The 17,068-nt window shown below is 34.8% G+C and overlaps 4 protein-coding genes across 6 annotated transcripts; 2 read left to right on the plus strand and 2 right to left on the minus strand.

The window, feature by feature from the left end:
• The first annotated feature begins 658 nt into the window (after positions 1–658).
• On the plus strand, positions 659–4,903 carry LOC132056377 (kinase-interacting family protein-like). Of its 2 annotated transcripts, none has more exons than XM_059448538.1 (3): positions 659–838; positions 1,492–1,638; positions 3,747–4,903. In XM_059448538.1, exons 2-3 carry the CDS (start codon positions 1,518–1,520, stop codon positions 4,739–4,741), a joined length of 1,116 nt encoding a protein of 371 aa, XP_059304521.1. In that variant the 5' UTR covers positions 659–838; positions 1,492–1,517; the 3' UTR covers positions 4,742–4,903. The 2 variants fall into 2 exon arrangements, with proteins under 2 accessions (XP_059304521.1, XP_059304520.1); XM_059448537.1 differs by having other exon boundaries at positions 660–838; positions 1,497–1,638.
• Positions 4,904–5,000: 97 nt separating this feature from the next.
• LOC132056378 (uncharacterized) lies at positions 5,001–9,544 on the minus strand. Of its 2 annotated transcripts, XR_009414759.1 has the most exons (6): positions 8,958–9,544; positions 7,383–7,432; positions 6,961–7,048; positions 6,336–6,452; positions 5,376–5,540; positions 5,001–5,286 (listed from the first exon to the last, which is right to left on the minus strand). XR_009414759.1 is itself a non-coding variant. In XM_059448539.1 (5 exons), the coding sequence occupies exons 1-5, from the start codon at positions 9,432–9,434 to the stop codon at positions 5,239–5,241; spliced, it is 780 nt and encodes a 259-aa protein (XP_059304522.1). In that variant the 5' UTR covers positions 9,435–9,544; the 3' UTR covers positions 5,001–5,238. The 2 variants fall into 2 exon arrangements, 1 of the variants encoding a protein (XP_059304522.1); XM_059448539.1 differs by lacking the exon at positions 5,376–5,540.
• A 1,568-nt stretch (positions 9,545–11,112) lies between these two features.
• Positions 11,113–12,764, minus strand: LOC132058279 (xyloglucan endotransglucosylase protein 6-like). The gene is made up of 4 exons (XM_059450829.1): positions 12,411–12,764; positions 12,195–12,295; positions 11,909–12,102; positions 11,113–11,701 (listed from the first exon to the last, which is right to left on the minus strand). Exons 1-4 carry the CDS (start codon positions 12,562–12,564, stop codon positions 11,299–11,301), a joined length of 852 nt encoding a protein of 283 aa, XP_059306812.1. The 5' UTR covers positions 12,565–12,764; the 3' UTR covers positions 11,113–11,298.
• Positions 12,765–15,049: 2,285 nt separating this feature from the next.
• On the plus strand, positions 15,050–15,731 carry LOC132056380 (heptahelical transmembrane protein 4). The gene has a single exon (XM_059448540.1). The coding sequence runs from the start codon at positions 15,124–15,126 to the stop codon at positions 15,538–15,540; it is 417 nt and encodes a 138-aa protein (XP_059304523.1). The 5' UTR covers positions 15,050–15,123; the 3' UTR covers positions 15,541–15,731.
• The last annotated feature ends 1,337 nt before the right edge of the window (positions 15,732–17,068 follow it).

Below are 17,068 nucleotides of genomic sequence, written 5' to 3' on the forward strand. Positions count from 1 at the left end.
CTTTATTAAGTATGAAGTGATCAAATTCAATATCTATTTAATTAGGAGTAGGTTAGTTAAATTATATATTTTTGTCTAGCAATTAGTATTTTCTTAAGGTGTATGAAAATGGCTAAGTGGACATTCTTTTCGAACCGGAAGGAGTACATAATAGAGAACTATTCCTTCTTTAATTAGTAAAACTCTTATGAGCCTGTTTGAATGGACTTAAAAAAAGTAATTTATAAGCTGAAAACAGCTTTAGATAAGCTAAGTTAAACGGACTTAATTATTTTTTTAAGCTTATTTTAAGTACAAAATAACTTATAAGCTGGCCAGCCAAACACTCAAAAAAGCTGAAATCAGCAACTTATAAGCCAATACAAAAGGGCTCTATCTTACGCAATGCAAATCTTGATTGACCACTCGAATACAAGTACGGAACTATATGAGAGTCATTTTTTTTTTTTTTTTAAACATAGGACTGTAGCTAGTAGCTGTGGCCTGTAGAACTGAGAAACACCTCCTTGACCAATTGACCTGTCCATCAACTCTGTTCCCAGCAGCTTACATTAAATGCAAAATACGGACTTAAACGTGGCAGCTACTGATTGGCCAAAAATCAAATCGTCGTGTGCGGGCTTTATCAGCAAGAAACTACTTATTTGACTTCTCTTCCCTAACCCAATAAATTGTCCCACAAAACCCAAGAAAACAGAAAAAAGCCCAAAAGACCACAATCACTTTTAAAAAGAATAACCTTTTATTCTCCTATAAACATTTGGATTTGCAACTCCCCCTAAACATGCATTTGGATCCCCAAGTTATTTAGTAGCATCAACTTGTTTGTGTCTTTGAGGTAAGTATATCTCTTAATCTGTTATTAATATTTTTTTTAGTGATCAATGATATCAAGTTAAGTAAGCTTTCTCTGTTTCCATCACTCAAAGGTAATTTTTTTTTCTCTCTGTTTCTCTGTTATCTGTTAATCCATGCTTAAAACTGGTTCTACAGTTTTCAGAATCCTTTGAATAAACGTTGTTCGTGAAGCAATTTTTTTTTTTCTTTTTCACTTTTGTGTTTTCTTCATGGTTTCAACTTTATCATTGTTCTCAAACTCAGATAATACCTTCTAGGAATGTTCAGTGGTAAGCTGTTTAAAGCTACATTAAGGAAAATTGTGTGAAACATAGTGGCATTTAATAATATTTAGTATCTACATTCTAAGTTGCTTAAATGATCTTTTAACTTTGTTATCTGCATTTATATGTATAAATATTCTTGTGCTTCTGTACTGCTATTATGTTGCTTCTATTCTGTTTTGTTCTGTTCTATTCTTTTTGCATAGGATACCTTAATTTGATCATAAAGTGTACTGTGCATTTCTATTTCCATGTCTTCATGGAAACTGCAACAGGGCCTAATTTCTCCATGTAAAATTTGCTTATCATTACTTGATGAAAGAGTTGAAAGTGGAAACATTATTTCTAATGTGAAGGCCTTTTTAAATAGTGTAGGGTACTATTTTACCTGTTGAAATGAAAGCAAAACAGAAGGTAGAGAAAAAGGAGTTAAATCCAACTTCTTCAATGGGTTCTTCATATCATACAAAAAGGAGAAGCTTCAGTAGACCCTCTTGGCTTCTTTGCACTGTTGCTGGTAAATCATTCATATATTTATGATCTTTTTAACCTCTTATATTAGTTGTGTCTAAAAATTATTTGAGGTTTATTAGTAGGCATTTGGACATAGAAAATGTAGTATTTGAAGTTAAGTTGGAAATTGAAATTGTGTTGAGACATGTATTTAATTTGAATTGTTGTAATTTTAAATGATTTTTCATTTGAAAAACTCGTCTTTTTTTTTTCTTCTTTCAAATGTCGGTCCAATGTATATACAAATAATAGTTTTTAAAAAATGTTGAAAAAATGAAAAAAAATTATGATCAAAGGGGGGCTTAGTTTTGTATAACCAAAAAAATCCAAAGGGCCACCTGACACATAGCTTTAGAACTGTATAATAGGTCTCCTTCACTTAAAAAGACCATATTTTTGTCGTGGCAAGATTACAATTTGTGATGTGAAAATAATTATTTCTCTTTAGACCCACAAGAGAAATGAGTTTTCCAATATTTTATGTTCAAAATTTAAGTAAATTAAAATTGTACCCTAGTCTGTTTAATTGTTGTTGTGGTAGTAAAGAACATAAGTTGAAAATTCAAGACTTTTATGTTCGAAAGATTGGACAGAGAGGCATTGATTGTAGGGGGATGGGGTCCATTATGATTTGAACATTTCTTTCCCTAGAAAAAATGAGTAAGTGTTTACCTTTCTTTTGGAAGGTTATGGAAATAGGGTATCATACTGATATGAAATGTCACTTTCTTTCTCAGTTATGAATAATAGTAGAGCCAGAAAGTTTCAAAAAAGCTGTGTCCTTTGTTATTTATGTCTCTTGCATTTGTTCTACCGGCTTGAGAATATTGCATAACTTTTATTTAAGTTTTTAAAATTTGAATACTAAAAATCGTTTTCAAATGGAGGGAGAAATAGGGGACTGATTTTATTTACTTTTGGTCGATGCCGTGTTGCAGAATGAAAACGATTTTTTGTTTTCTTTACAGAATCTTTTCTGCTTTAATCTGAATCTTATCTGTACCTTAGAAGAGTAGTAGTAGCTTTTATCCTTTTGCTGGATCAGAACAACCATTTTTCTTTTGGGTACTAGAATCCAATGCTGTTTAAAATGTTGTTTGTAATTCTAAGTACGAAATCATGTGCTTGGTTCACAAGATCATATAAGGTTTTATTTTGACTTGTAATGACTACCTCTTTAAGGAAAGTGTTGAAATTAGGGTATGGATGCTAGTGGGATGTTGTACACTTAAAAAGACTAGACATTTTTTGTTGATGGAACGTTCTAACAATTCAAGCTACAAAAACCAAAAAGAGGTCTTTTTACCTTTTATCTTTGGCTTAAAATAAATATTTGTTCATTATTATCTTTTTAAAAGAATAAATGGGTTAACAGGGTCTCATAAAATTTGTGGAGTGAATTTGAAGTAATCTTTTACTAATTCTTTTTTAACAACTCCATTTATGTTTTCTTTGAACACAAAATCACTAATTTATTGTTTATTGTTTATTTTTGTTTTGCTCAAATGAATTTCTCCATAGAAATATGAGAAAAGTAGTGTTAGAAAAGAAACTATTCAACTAGACAGAATTTGTTAGACAAGAATTTGAGTCTAAGGTTTATGTTTGAGATTGTTGAGTAATATATACTGTTCATATGGATCAGCCAAATGTAACATTGTGCCTAAAGTTCATTACTTTACTGTTTTTAATTAGTAATTTCGTGTGCAACGACAAAAAAAAACATCTTTTAATTATGAAAATTCTTGTTCTGGACCTCGTGGACTCGGAATTGTGGTTTCATGAACACTATCTTTATCGTTTGCTTGCAATTGAGGTGAACTTATTTTTTGCTGCATATCATAGTGATCCAGAAGTCACAATGGGTTGAATTAATGAAACATGGAGCAGTGGGATTTTTCGAATTCAAACTACTGATGACAATATTCAAATAGTGATTTCATTTTCATGTACGTCCAAATTTGTCACTATCTACACATGGCCAAGACATGGGCTAAAGATGAAAACAATGTGCTATGCAGTTCAAATTTCAAATTCTTCAACTGTCAAATAAAATCAGATCATTAAAATATATTTATGTCTATTGAATTTGGGTGTTCTTTTTCTCATTAGATTTGGATGAGAAGATGAAGAAGGTGGCTCTTAAAATTCCAGAAAAAGACAGCCCTGACAGTTTTGCAGAACGCGCAGACGCCTATTACCAGAAACGGCCACAACTCTTGGCCTTACTTCAAGAACTCTACAACAGCTATGTCTCTTTAGCAGATCGCTACTGCCAAGCACTTGCCAAGAACCATAATCATCGTCGCTATTCTTCTCCAATTCCATCATTAACTTTCAGCGAAAATGGTACCTATGACGAGGAAGACAATGGTGGAGAGATGATTGATTCTGATGCTGAGAGTTCATTATCATATCAGCCTTCCTTCCCACCTTCAAAACAGGACAAATTTGATGTTGAAATGATTGTTGCTGACTTGGTTATCAGAAATGTGGACTATGATTTCGTCTTAGACGAGCTTAACCAAGTGGAAAGGCAAGACAATGAGTCATCAAGGAAGATAGAGTTGCAGAAAAGCTTACTGGATGTGATGGAATCAGAGAGGTTAATTCTGTTAAATGAGAATGCTAGATTGGGATACAAGGTGGCTACGTTGATGGAGGAAAACAAAGCGGTGTCTTCAGAATCTTTGTTCATGAAGAGGAAGGCTGCTGAGCTTGCGAGGTGCATATTAAAGATGAGGGAGGATCATAGGGTTTGCATGCTAAGTCGAAAGATTGAGGATCTTCAAGGGCAAATATACGGGTTAGAGAAGAGGAACAAGGAGTATTATGATCAGCTTGTGAAGCATGAAGAAGAGAAGATGCGTAGGTCCAAATCAATGAAGGTTAAAAGAGAAGTTAGCCTGAAATATTGCTTTAAAGTTCCTGAAGATGTTGTTGCTGGGATTACTAGGAGCTTTAGTTTTGGAACTCTGAAAAAGGGCGGTGACCAGCAGGTTAATGCTAATGTTGAAGTTAGAAAGAAGGTTCCTAAGTTGTGGGATAGGGTCAAGAAGTTTGATATCTTCTTTTGTGGACCTAATTTCAACACAGCTTATTGCTGATGACAGGCAATCAAAATGTTTACTATATTGAAATTATTACTTTACTAGTATACCGGTAAGTTGAGTAGAGAGAGACTTGAACTCTTGTATTTTGTATGTTCTACCCCAACCTTTTAGCAGGATATGAATGACATATGAAAAAAACTTCAATTTCTGCCCTAATCACATATTGATAATTTCTACAGGGACGGTAAGCTACTCCGATAGTGTGTAAGTGAAAATTGACTTTATTGATGTATATATTTAACAGACCAGCCAGTAGTCAATAAACAAAACAATCTAGGCAATGAACAAAACAATCTTCTCTTTACAATTTATTCTGTATACAATGTCAAACTAAGACAATGCACTACAACACAAGGAATCATTTATATCAGTGGTGGTTCACATCTATAGACTTGGCATACTTGAACGTATTCTACATCAGCAATACCTACATACGATAGGCAAATTATGTTGACAGAGATCCTAATTAGTAAAACATACAAGCAGGTTCCTCATGCTGAATTTGCAACAAGTTTCTCCTTAAGCTTTGCAATCCGAGCCTGAAATATTAAGGACGATACATCAGTTGTGAAAAAGTAGATCTTGCGAGGACCAACTAGTTCACTACAATAGCTTCACAGCATGTCACCTGTGTGCATGCATGTGGTCTCAGCTGACAGATTTACTTCAGGCTAATTCTTTCTTGTAATATAGTACAGTATTCAGGTTGGATTTTGATGACTTATAAAGTATTTTACTAACAAATACCGCCCTCCACATGGATTAGCTTTGTGGTGTGCCTGAGCAGATCTCTCTGTATACAGAAAAACATGAAGTGTACTACCATAATCACAAAAAACTGCGAGACCCTTTCATGGGCATGCCACAATTTTATTCTGTGTAAAATATAAATCTTTAGATTTTTTTTCCCAGCACCTTGAAGCAAATTCATAACTTGGTAAATCATTTCAGTTTTACCAGGGAATATAAAGCTTAAAATTGTTTTGTTCCTCAACATTGGCGGCAATTTACCGATCTGCCAATTTGTGCTTTTCCAGCCTTATCTTATTGGAACCAGACTATCAGTTACAAAGATATTACCTATTGAAGGAGAAGTTTATTTAGAGCCCGTTTGGCTTAGCTTATAAGTTGCTGAAAACAACGTTTTCAGCTTTTGTGAGTGTTTGGCTGGCCAGCTTATAAGCCATTTTGTGCTTAAAATAAGCCCAAAAAAATAATTGTGCCCGTTTGGCTTAGCTTAAAAAAAGCAGCTTATAAGCCGGAAAAAAATAAGTTGGGGTAGCTTATAAGCTGCTTTTTTTAAGCCCATCCAAACAAGCTCTTTAGTTATTGACACAACTGGCTAGACTAAAGACTTCTACCATGTTATAACCGGATTTGAACTACAACCAGATGAACTATATCAGATTTCTATTACTTCTCAAATAGCACCTTCATTGGCTTAAGAAATTCTGTATTATTGTTTGGTGTTGCCAAAAGTTAATGCAAGGAAGTTGACCTTCAAAATAAGATTAAGTCATATGATTTGCAATGCAGAAGCAAAAAGTTAATAATTCTACTGTAGAACCACAACAAACATGTATTGCACCTTGAAAGATTTTGAACGACGGATGGATGGATCTAACTCTAAAGCCATGGAGTATGACCTCTCGGCTGCATCAATTTGATCCAAAGCCATCAAAGCATCACCTTGGCAGATATAACCCTGTAAAAATCAGATCTAATAAGTATTTGCAAGTAGGGGTTAGAAGTAGATATAGTAATTTAATGTTTTCTTGAGGGGCGGAGCTAGGGTAGGGTTGAGGGGTTCATCTGAACCTCCTTCGGCGGAAAATTACACTGTATATACAAGATTACAATTATTTTTTATGTATATATAGTAGATGTTGAATCCCCTTGACTTCTTCGTGTATTACTTCTTCGTATTTTTTAACCCCCTTAATATTTCCCGCCACAGGTTCTCTTCCTAGTTCGCAAACTAATAACTAATTGCAGAAAGAGAGTACAGATATTATGATTAATATTTATGCATTTTATGCAATCATATGTTCTATCTGCTGTATTGTGAAGTGGAAATGAAGGGGATTGTGACCTCATGGTTAAAAAAAGCTAATGTGAGTTCGTCAAGTTTAAGCACAAAAAAATTTCAAGTTTAGGTGCAAAAAAGGCTTTTCATGCATAGTGTAGCAGAAGTAAACAAATAATCAAATTACTTCAGGATAGTTGGAAGCAATAGTTAACGCTTCCTTAGCATCTTCAAGTGCCTCAGCCAAATTTCCCATTGCCAACTCCGCAGCAGACCTGGATAAAGACACTTATTTCAGCATCTTCTTGTTCACATGCATTCTGACCATCTAGACAACAAGGCATTAGTGACAAATTATTAAACATAAATTTGGATGCTGGAACAAAATATAGTGATCCAAGAATTTTTCAAATGACTTTAAGATAAACTCAGTAAATTAATCAGAAAGGAAGCCGAAAGCCAAAATAAGAGACCGAATGATGATGGTTGCTTTCGTAAAAAATTGCAAGACAATCATGCGAATAACGAAGAGATTTAGTGTATCCTTCTGATTTATTTGATTAAAGAAAGTCCCAGCTTCCCATGGAAGAGATTTTAAACATAACAAACCTGTCTTTGAGCATAATATGAACACCTCCAAACGGTTTTAGATCAATAGCCTGCACAAGAAAATGGCAACATCAGTGCCCTTAGGCACCAATCTTGTATTAGATACAAAGAACAGGACGTATCTAAATGAGACTTGTAAAGCTAAAATATGAGTAATGATGGCAACATAGAAATAGTGAAAGTATTTAGCTTCATTTGTTAACACTTTAACTAACTTATAGCGAAAGGATAGTGAATGCCTCAATAGGAACTGTTTTGTATTCTGATGCACTACACGAGGGACAATGAGGTTCAAATTAATCCAGCCAAACTACTTAGTGTTGTCAGAAAGCTGGAGATTTTTTCTTTTTTGATTAACGATGGTGCCCGGATCAGCTTGCATGCACTTCGATTGGTATGTATTACAGCTAACCGGCACAAGTACCGGGCAACTATACCTACCAATACTTAGAATGATGGGAAGAGATCACAAAACTTTTGTTGCCTCTGCTGGAACTGAAACAATGATCTCGTGATCCATTTTAACTTCATTGACCCTTAGGTACACCATTGGGTGTAGAAAGCTACAGATTACTTATCCTCTAGCAGAAATCCTAGTGCACTAGCGAAAAAGATATGTATTAAGAGATATACAATTTCTTTCTGGCTCTCACGAAGAAAAAGAAATGTATTAAGAGATTTACAGTTTCTTTCTGGTTCTCATGAAACACAAGTCTGTCACTCGTGAATGAACTGGTATCTACAGCTTAGAATTTTCTCATTCTCACCCGCTCAATAGCAAATACAGTACTTCAATTCCGCAAGGCAAATTGGAAATGTTTTAAAAAGTAAAATTCCATTGATTGACATCTGAAAGAAAGAGCTTTCATGAGTCAGACTAGATAATGAATTGGCTGCAAAGCCTAGGCCTTGGGGGAAAATGCCCTCATAATACAGGTCTCATCTAGGCTTTTAGAGTTCTAAAGTATAGCAATCTTTCTGCCTTGGTCATAAGTATCTCTCTGATAGTAAGAAATTCTTCGATTCAATTACCTTGAAAAGTTCAAATGTTATAATGTATAAGACCTTGAAAGGGAAAGTTGATTCGAACATTTACACCTCAAGCTTCTGATAAACCGTGCCATCTGTATGTCGATTATGTGAATCAATGACAATTCTCTTTTTCTATTTTAGTTACTTCACCATTTATATCATGAAATACTTCGATGGTCTGAAATTCATTACACTAACCAGTGACAAGTGATGCATTGATATTCATTCTAACGCACTCAATCCAGTTAAGACATCCAAAAATCTCAATGGTCAATCTCACAACTTGATTCAGTATAAATACGAAAGGCACAATTACATTTTTGGACCGCTCAAAAGAATAATAGCCAGCAAATGTACATGTTTTGTATATTAAGTAAAAATAAACATGCGATATACATATCGTATACACAAATATACATAATCAGTGTATAGGTTTTATATATTTTAGCTAGCGCCCGTAATTACTTTCGACCCACAGGCCACGGGCCAAAAATGAAAAAAAAAAATCCCAATATGAAACCACTAGTACTAGAAAGTACACACCTGAGAAAGTAAACAACGTGCCTCAGAAAAATTACCATTACCCATTTCATCCTCAGCTCTTTTCCTCAAAGCTAAAGCTTCCAAGCTTTTCCTACTTTCCCCTTCCACGTCATCCCTACCAAGACATACAAACGCCATAATCTCAGCAGCTCGAGTTGGAGTACCACAATGCTTGACAAATACAGCATCAGGTAAAACGACGATGTTTGGTCCAGCACCACAATTGCTAAGACAGCCACATGAGTTAACGGTTACAAAGGGAGGGGAAATTCCAGATAAAACTTGAAGGGTGTCTAAGGAACCTTGTTTTCTGCATGTCCTGTTTGTGCAAACTCGTATTTCCATCTTCTTTTCGGCTTTTCCTGATGATGATGCTTTGATTCTTGTATCGTTAATGGGTTTGGAGTTGGAATGAAAATTAAGGAGGAATGGAGAAAAGGGTTGCTGAGAAATGCTGCTTAGATGGATTGGACTCATCGTTTTACTAAGAATTACTTGTGGTTTTTGTATTCTGTTGCTCTCTTCATTTGTATGTTTGTCAAGAGGAGAGATGGCAGAGTCTAAAACGATTTAAGGCGCGGGTAGGATAATGGGGGCAATTCGCAGAGTTGCCCTTCTTTTGGGTGCTCCATAAATTTTACCCCTCATATTTGAAATCTTTAAATTTTCTTTCTTGTAACTCTATGGATTTAGGTTCAACTCCACACTCAAAATTTTAAAAAAATCGCAAGACGAGTTTAAATTTATTTATCACATGCCCCCTATTGTGACAGAAATTACGAAGTTATCAAGGATCAACGCATACTTACGCTTATGGGCGGACTTGGATAAGTATCTTGATCAGGATAACTTTGGTAATTTCTTCAAGTTTATACTGGTCCGCGTAAAAGTTTGCCCATTAAAAGTATGCCTCCTTTAAGATAAATCATAAGGAATTACTAAACTTATGGGACCGGCATACTATGCCTTATGGGCGGACTTGGCATAAGTATGCGGGTAAAGATAACTTTGTAATTCCTTCACAAGTTTATCTTTGGGTCCGACATAAAAGTTTGCCCATTAAAAGTATGCCCCCACCGACATAAACTTGTTAAGGAATTAAAGTTATGCGGATCCTTACATACTGTCGGGAATACCTTATAAGCGCAGGTATGCGGATTCGGTATAAATTTGGTAATTCCTTAACAAGTATATCGGATGGCATCAACACCCAAACTCGCTTGCAATTTTTTTTTTTAATTTATGCTTGAGCGGGGTTCGAACTGAAGCCTCATGATTTGCGTGAACGCTCGAGTTGCGATGCGAAGGGCAAAAATTAAAGGCATCAAATGATATAGGCGTAATTTAAAAAGGCAAAATATGATCGAAAATTTAAAGACCACCCCAAAAGAAGGGCAATCCGCGCAAAAAAAATGGGATAATGGTATATTCTGCTTGGGTCGTCCAAATGTTAGAGGCCCAATTTTATCCTTTTCTCAACATGACGTAGTAAAAGGGTTCCTTTGGTTGAAATGATAAGGAATGATAATCTCGGATCTTCAGTATAATTTTTTATTATAATATAAGCTGATAATTTTATTTATTTTTATATACATTCAATGTAGGATAACATTTCTAAATTGCTAATTCTAGGATAATAAATAAAATGATAAAGATGTTCTTTTCCAAAACTCTTTCCAGAAAGTCCTTTGACAAAACCAAGGTTAAAATTACAACAAAAGTTTATTTAGTATAAACCCAAACACATGTTTGTATTATATCTTATATATCGCTGAATGAACCAAACATCTACCACTAAAAGCATTTTCACTAAATAATCTGTCATTAATTTTTGTTGTTTTATTTATTTTGTGTCTTAATATTTTACTGTCTTATTTGTCTTGCAATCCTAACTATATTCTTTTAGTAGTGTCCATCGACGTAAGGGTAGAGGTAAGATGCAATCTGTACATCCTACCCTCCATAAAGAAAGTGGATATGTTGTTGTAATATGTCATTATTTTATTCCCGCATTTGAATATAACTTATGCACTTTTTTTGTGAAAGGCAAACTAAATTAATCTTTTAATTTGGCTTGCTAGCATCGATTTTCTGCAAAGTTAATTGTTAAAAAGAAAAAAAGAAAAAATTCAAGTGGAGATTAATGGTTAGGCTTGGATTCAAACACTGTCTTTTGAACATGATTATTTGACCACCTAATTGTCTGAATCGTTAGACCACATAACAAGCTAAAAAGAAAATAAGATCAAGCAAATTGGACCAAATGAATTTCAAAAACTTAAATTGCGTGAGACAGGAACGAATTGAGACATTGACATTGCTAGAATAGTGGTTGGTGTCTCTAGTGCAAGCACTCTTTAGGCATTTGAGTGAATCTTGCAGTGTCCTTACAGTAATCATACACCAAGTACTTTGATTGTACCATTTTAAATTGGCGCTTTTTGCTCTTTTCCAGCCCCTTCATGGCTGGCTTATCCCACAAAAATTGTGCCAACTTACCACATTTTGCACCTGCAGCAGCTATGTCCTCTCCAGACAAATCACAAGCATCGATCTCGAACGATCGAAATGCTGTAACAAATGGAGAGTGGCTCCAGTTTGTCTTCACTCTTCCACCTTGTGTAGCCCAATCATCTGCATTCCACAACGACCCATAGATTCCCATGCCTTGATTTTTCGGGTATGGCACGCCTTTTTTCTCCTTGTTTTGAAACACTCTAATTGGAATCTCATCAACTGAAAAGCTGCAAAAAGTCGCGTGTCAGGTAAACTTCTTCATTGTTAGTAGTAGATTTAACTTATATATACTGACGGTATAAAATTCTAAAATAATGAACTCTAGCAGTTGCACCTCTACAAACAACATTAATAGAGTTGTAACCCCTCTATATATTATCTAATGAAAAGTGCAAACATATTTAGGGATGGTTGAATTAGTAATAACTACTTACATGATAGTATGATGATTCCAGAAGAAAGAGTAAGTGTGGAAGTCTGTAGTTGGATCGAACCAAAGATTATGCCTCTGCTCTCGATCTCCCGTACCATTCACGTAAATATTTGTTTGTACTAGGTATGGTTCTCCTGAAACATTCCCAAGAAATTCAAAGTCCAGTTCGTCGTGATTAGCTCCTTCTGATGACATCTGATGCCACATATTTCCAATCAATGTTAGTTATATTTTGAAGAAACAATATATATGTGTCATGATGGTGAATATTTGGTTTGATCACGTACATAAAAGGCAATGACTGTTCCAGCTGAATCTCCCTCAACTAGTTTGATCTGCGCGCTAGCTTTCCCAAACAAATATTTGATCTTCGACTTAAAACCGCAGCCTTTGTGAATATGAACACACATTATAATCAAATGGTTATATAATCATATTGCCTTGAATAGACAATATAATAAAATGCTAGGAAGTAGATATTAAGTGAATGAATGCAGTCTTACCAGAAGTATTGTCAAGGCTGAGACTAACTTGGTCACCTACAACAGCAATATGGTCAGCTGCCCAACTGGACTGGAATACATCAGTGAAGTTGACACTAGCACCTGTGTTTAGTAGCATAGATAGGATCAAAAATACAATCAAAGAGGATGACATTGCTGTCTGGAACTTGAATCCGATTAATTTTAGAGTGAAAGAAAAAGGGTCAAGTCTATCAGTCTATTAGGAAATGCACCAATCAAGAACTTGGAGGCAATTTAGTTTTATATATGAGTTGTATTAATATAGTAATAGACTGGAGCATTTTTATACTAGTATCATGGAGTACAGCAAACAAGAGAATGTTTTAGTGGCAGCCATTGCACTGTTTCGCCAGCACGGCAGCATTTTCTTCTCATGTTTTTTTTACTATATATTCTATGCTGCTCCACTAACTACAAGTTTTAAGAGTAACTTTTAACATCAAGGATTCTACAATAGAAAGTTCAAGTTATATATAATGATGACTTTATTTATAACAGGACATGATTAGATTTATCAGAGGGAGGAGCAAGTGGGAATAATGTTAGTGTTAGTGTGAGTATATCCAGCCGAAAGTTCTGTATACCCACTAAAGCATTTGAAACGCACTATGATTTTATGATTGAATGAAGCAGAGAATAAACAAGAATAGACCATGTATATGGGCTTAATATTTTATTTATTCATTGGGTGTTGTTTGAAATTGTGGATTTTGGCTTCAAGAACCATCTCCTAACATTTCTGCTAAATAAAATAAATCAAAAGTGATGATGACAACGAGTAACATGACTGTATTTCTTTATGCTTACCGAAATTCAGCTGATCAATGACGTACGTACATTCTCTCTAGCTTCTAAATTCGGAATTTGTAAAATAGGAATAACTAGATCATAGAGTCCTAAAACTTGGTCTAACCGTGTCCTAAGAAATGAAAATAAAAAAACTACTACTTGCATATCAATGGGGCTGCAGGAACTAAGATCACGCATTTTCTTATAGCTTTGAGGGGAGCTTTTCTTATATATTACGAGCTCCTTCAATCTTGAAATTAGCTCGATAAATAAAGCAATTTGGAGCTGAGATTAGCTGACCAACTGATTAATATACTTCTCAAAAAGTTAAAATTCTCTTAAATGATCACATTTTCTTGGATGTATCAGCTCATTCATTACAATTCATGAGGCAGACTATTTCTCATCTCATTCTTATTCAATCACAGTTGAGGCACTTTAACAGGAACTACTAAATTTATATTTGCAGCTCAAACTTGATATAACAACGTAAAGAATGGAATGAACTTACTTATTCTATTATTAGTCAACACTTCACCGTGCCAAAAACAATAAGGTTATTATTAGTGGCGGAGTCAGGATTTCCGCCGAGGGGATTCAAAATATAAAAAAGTAAACATACGAAGAAGCGGGTTCAACATCTACGATATATACATAAAAAAATAATTTTAACTTTGTAAAAATAGTATTTTTTTCCGCCGAGGGGGTTCGGATGAACACCCTCGGCTATATGTGGCTCCACCATTGGTTATTATGAGTTACAGCTCACTTTTAAGAGCTTAGAATTTTAAGGCTTATACCTAGATAGCCCTTTAAACGTGGCGTGTTTTGTAAGATAGACATATAAACTTACGGACTGACCAAATAAACGCTTAAACTCGTCCAAAGTGAAAACTTACACAAATAACTACCTTTTAACAGCTTCTAACAAGCTATAGCTATAAGTTGAAGATTTACAATTCGTAATTTACTTTTGGCTGTATGTCGATTGTATCGCGTTTTTAAAATACAGTGAAATATAGCGAAATACAGTGAAATACAGCTTGGTTGTTGAATAAAAAAAGGCTATATTTATGGCAATAAAAATCTTTTTCAAATTATATGGTAATTTGTATTAATGGTTCCATGATTCATGCAAACCTCATGAGGTTCCATTATAGCTAACGTCTCTTTATTAAAATCACTCCATTCAAAGGTTTTTTGCTGGTTTTTGTTGTATTCGATTTTATTTCGTGTTTTTGAAATACACGAAAATACAAAATTTGGCAGAGTAAAAACAAGCTGTATTTATGGAACATATTCTCTTCTTTCATTTTAAATGGTAAGTCAAATTAAATCAATCATGTATCACGCAACGGCTGAAGTTCCGTAACAACCACGTTTCTCTCTCCAAATTGCTCCATTCCAAACTTTTAGAAATACTTCCAAATACAGAAAAATATACACTCGAATACAATGAAATATGGTTGATTGTTTAAGAAATATAAAATTATAATATGCGTATATACAATGGAATACAATGAAATATATCAGAAACTGTGTCGTAAATTAGAAATACATTGAAATATAGCGAAATATACTGAAACAGTACACTGAAATATACTTGATGAATTAGTTGAATTTCAGGAATTGATACTGATATTTCACTATTGTTCGATTTTTGCAGCGGAGTGTAAAGGAAGATGTGGCTAATATAATAGCACCATTGCTGGTGAGACCAATAACACGCTGGCCGTTCTATGCTTTCCTTGGTGGGGCAATGTTTTGCTTGTTAGCAAGCAGCACATGTCATTTGCTTTCTTGCCATTCAGAACGTGTATCATACCTCATGCTGAGGCTGGACTATGCTGGTATCGCTGCCCTGATATCAACTTCATTTTACCCTCCTGTCTATTATTCCTTCATGTGTTACCCCTTCTTTTGGAATTTGTACCTGGGATTTATTACCCTCCTGGGAATTGGTACAATATTGGGTTCCCTCCTTCCTGTGTTCCAGACCCCAGAATATCGAACCATTCGAGCATCTCTATTCTTTGGTATGGGATTGTCAGGTGCGGTACCTATTCTGCACAAACTGGTTCTATTTTGGCACCAACCCGAGGTGCTTCACACAACTGGATATGAACTTTTGATGGGTATATTTTATGGCATTGGAGCACTAGTATATGCCATGAGAGTTCCAGAAAGATGGATGCCCGGGAAGTTTGACATTGCTGGCCACAGCCACCACCTATTTCATGTACTTGTGGTGGCAGGGGCTTTTACTCATTACCGTGCTGGGGTGGTTTATCTCCGGTGGCGGGACCAGCAAGGGTGCTAGAACAATTCAAGAACTAAAAAATCAGTGAGAATCCTTAGTAATGCATTAGGTCCACCACTGTCCTCCTCCACTCCAAAATTAATACCGAACCACCACTAAAAACCATTAATACATGAAGCATTTGGAGTTCAGATCTGAAGAGCTAGAACCTCAAGGTTTTTTCCGAGTTTGGAGATGGAGATGGTAGTAATAGTGATGGTGGTGGTGGCGGCTCCAGCGAAACCCACTGCTTCCTCTTTTTCCACAATTAAAACACTTCTAAGATTCACCAATTTTGTTGTATAAATCTGATATACTATCTGATAGAGACGGAGACGGTAGTAATCGTGGTGGTCGTGGTGGTGGTGGTGTTGACAACGGCGTGGGTGGTGTAGATAGAGAAATAAGGGAGGGGTACGTGAGGGGAAGGAGAAGAGAGGCTGGAGATAGAGAAAGGGAGGGAGAGAGGCGGCAGTGAGGGGAAGGGGAGAGAGGAGAGAGAATTTTTTAGGGTTTGAAGAAGATGATAAATCTTAAATGTGTAGTGAGGGAGAATAGAGAGGTACATGTATTTCAAAAGTTTTTGGGCCAGGTTATAAAATGTAATTTAAAAAAAATAAAGCTACGAAAATTAAATAAAAAATAAGGTAGTTATTATTCATAAATAAGTCTTAGAGGTAGCTATGGCAGGTAAATTTTCCTATTTTTTAAACACATTTATGTCTTATAGCTCACTACTAAAAAAATAGTATTTTTCGATCAAAAAATTTCGATCTCATGTGGTCGAAGTTTTCTGAATTTTTTTAACAGATTCCGACCACACGAGGTCGATTAACAAATTGAAAAATATCATTTTGACCTCATGAGGTCGAAATGTTTTTCAGAACAAATTAAAACTTACAATAAATTAATTTTAGAAATATCTAATTACATAAAAATAAAAAAATAAAAAATTATTTAGGATTTTCGACCACATGAGATCGAAAATCTTAGTCAAAATTAGTCAAATCTGACTTAAGATTTTTGACCTCATGCGATCAAAAATCCTAAATATGAGCCCGTTTGGATTGGCTTATAAGTTGGTCAAACCAGCTTATAAGCCATTTTTTAACTTATTTGAGTGTTTGATAAAATAAAAATCAGCTTAAATTAAGTTAAAAAGTCTTTTAAAATAAGCCAAAGCCTTTAGAATTCAGCCCCAACTTATTTTTTTTGGGCGTTAAAGCCATTTTGATTTAATTCAATAACTTTACCTTTTATCCCTTATATTTTCTATTAATTACAATACTACCCTTACTTCTAAACTTATTTATAAAATAACTTTGCACTTAAAAAATAGTTTTTTTTTTCAAACGGGCTCTGTATCAACAAATACACAAAACCCTTCTCGCATTTTCTCACCACCTTGCTCGCTGTTGCCGCCAGCGAACTGGTTAGTTTTTTTTTTCAATCTCATTTAATGGTAGTTGGGATAAGTTTCTTGAAAATCTAAATGACTTAAAAAAAAAAAACATTAATTGAATTAAAGGTTAAATCTATTTTTTGTGTT

Source organism: Lycium ferocissimum, chromosome 5 (assembly GCF_029784015.1).
Source record: "Lycium ferocissimum isolate CSIRO_LF1 chromosome 5, AGI_CSIRO_Lferr_CH_V1, whole genome shotgun sequence".
NCBI lineage: Eukaryota > Viridiplantae > Streptophyta > Magnoliopsida > Solanales > Solanaceae > Lycium > Lycium ferocissimum.

Excerpts from the sequence above, each read along its gene's own strand:
- LOC132056377 (XM_059448538.1), top strand. The coding sequence starts at position 1,518 with ATGAAAGCAAAACAGAAGGTAGAGAAAAAGGAGTTAAATCCAACTTCT. Across the intron at positions 1,639-3,746 it reads GCTTCTTTGCACTGTTGCTG|ATTTGGATGAGAAGATGAAG; the intron begins GTAAATCATTCA and ends TTTTCTCATTAG.
- LOC132056378 (XM_059448539.1), bottom strand. The coding sequence starts at position 9,434 with ATGAGTCCAATCCATCTAAGCAGCATTTCTCAGCAACCCTTTTCTCCA. Across the intron at positions 7,433-8,957 it reads CACGTTGTTTACTTTCTCAG|GCTATTGATCTAAAACCGTT; the intron begins GTGTGTACTTTC and ends TTTCTTGTGCAG. Across the intron at positions 7,049-7,382 it reads CATATTATGCTCAAAGACAG|GTCTGCTGCGGAGTTGGCAA; the intron begins GTTTGTTATGTT and ends GTCTTTATCCAG.
- LOC132058279 (XM_059450829.1), bottom strand. The coding sequence starts at position 12,564 with ATGTCATCCTCTTTGATTGTATTTTTGATCCTATCTATGCTACTAAAC. Across the intron at positions 12,296-12,410 it reads CAGCCTTGACAATACTTCTG|GCTGCGGTTTTAAGTCGAAG; the intron begins GTAAGACTGCAT and ends ATATTCACAAAG. Across the intron at positions 11,702-11,908 it reads TGGAATCATCATACTATCAT|CTTTTCAGTTGATGAGATTC; the intron begins GTAAGTAGTTAT and ends GACTTTTTGCAG.
- LOC132056380 (XM_059448540.1), top strand. The coding sequence starts at position 15,124 with ATGTGTTACCCCTTCTTTTGGAATTTGTACCTGGGATTTATTACCCTC.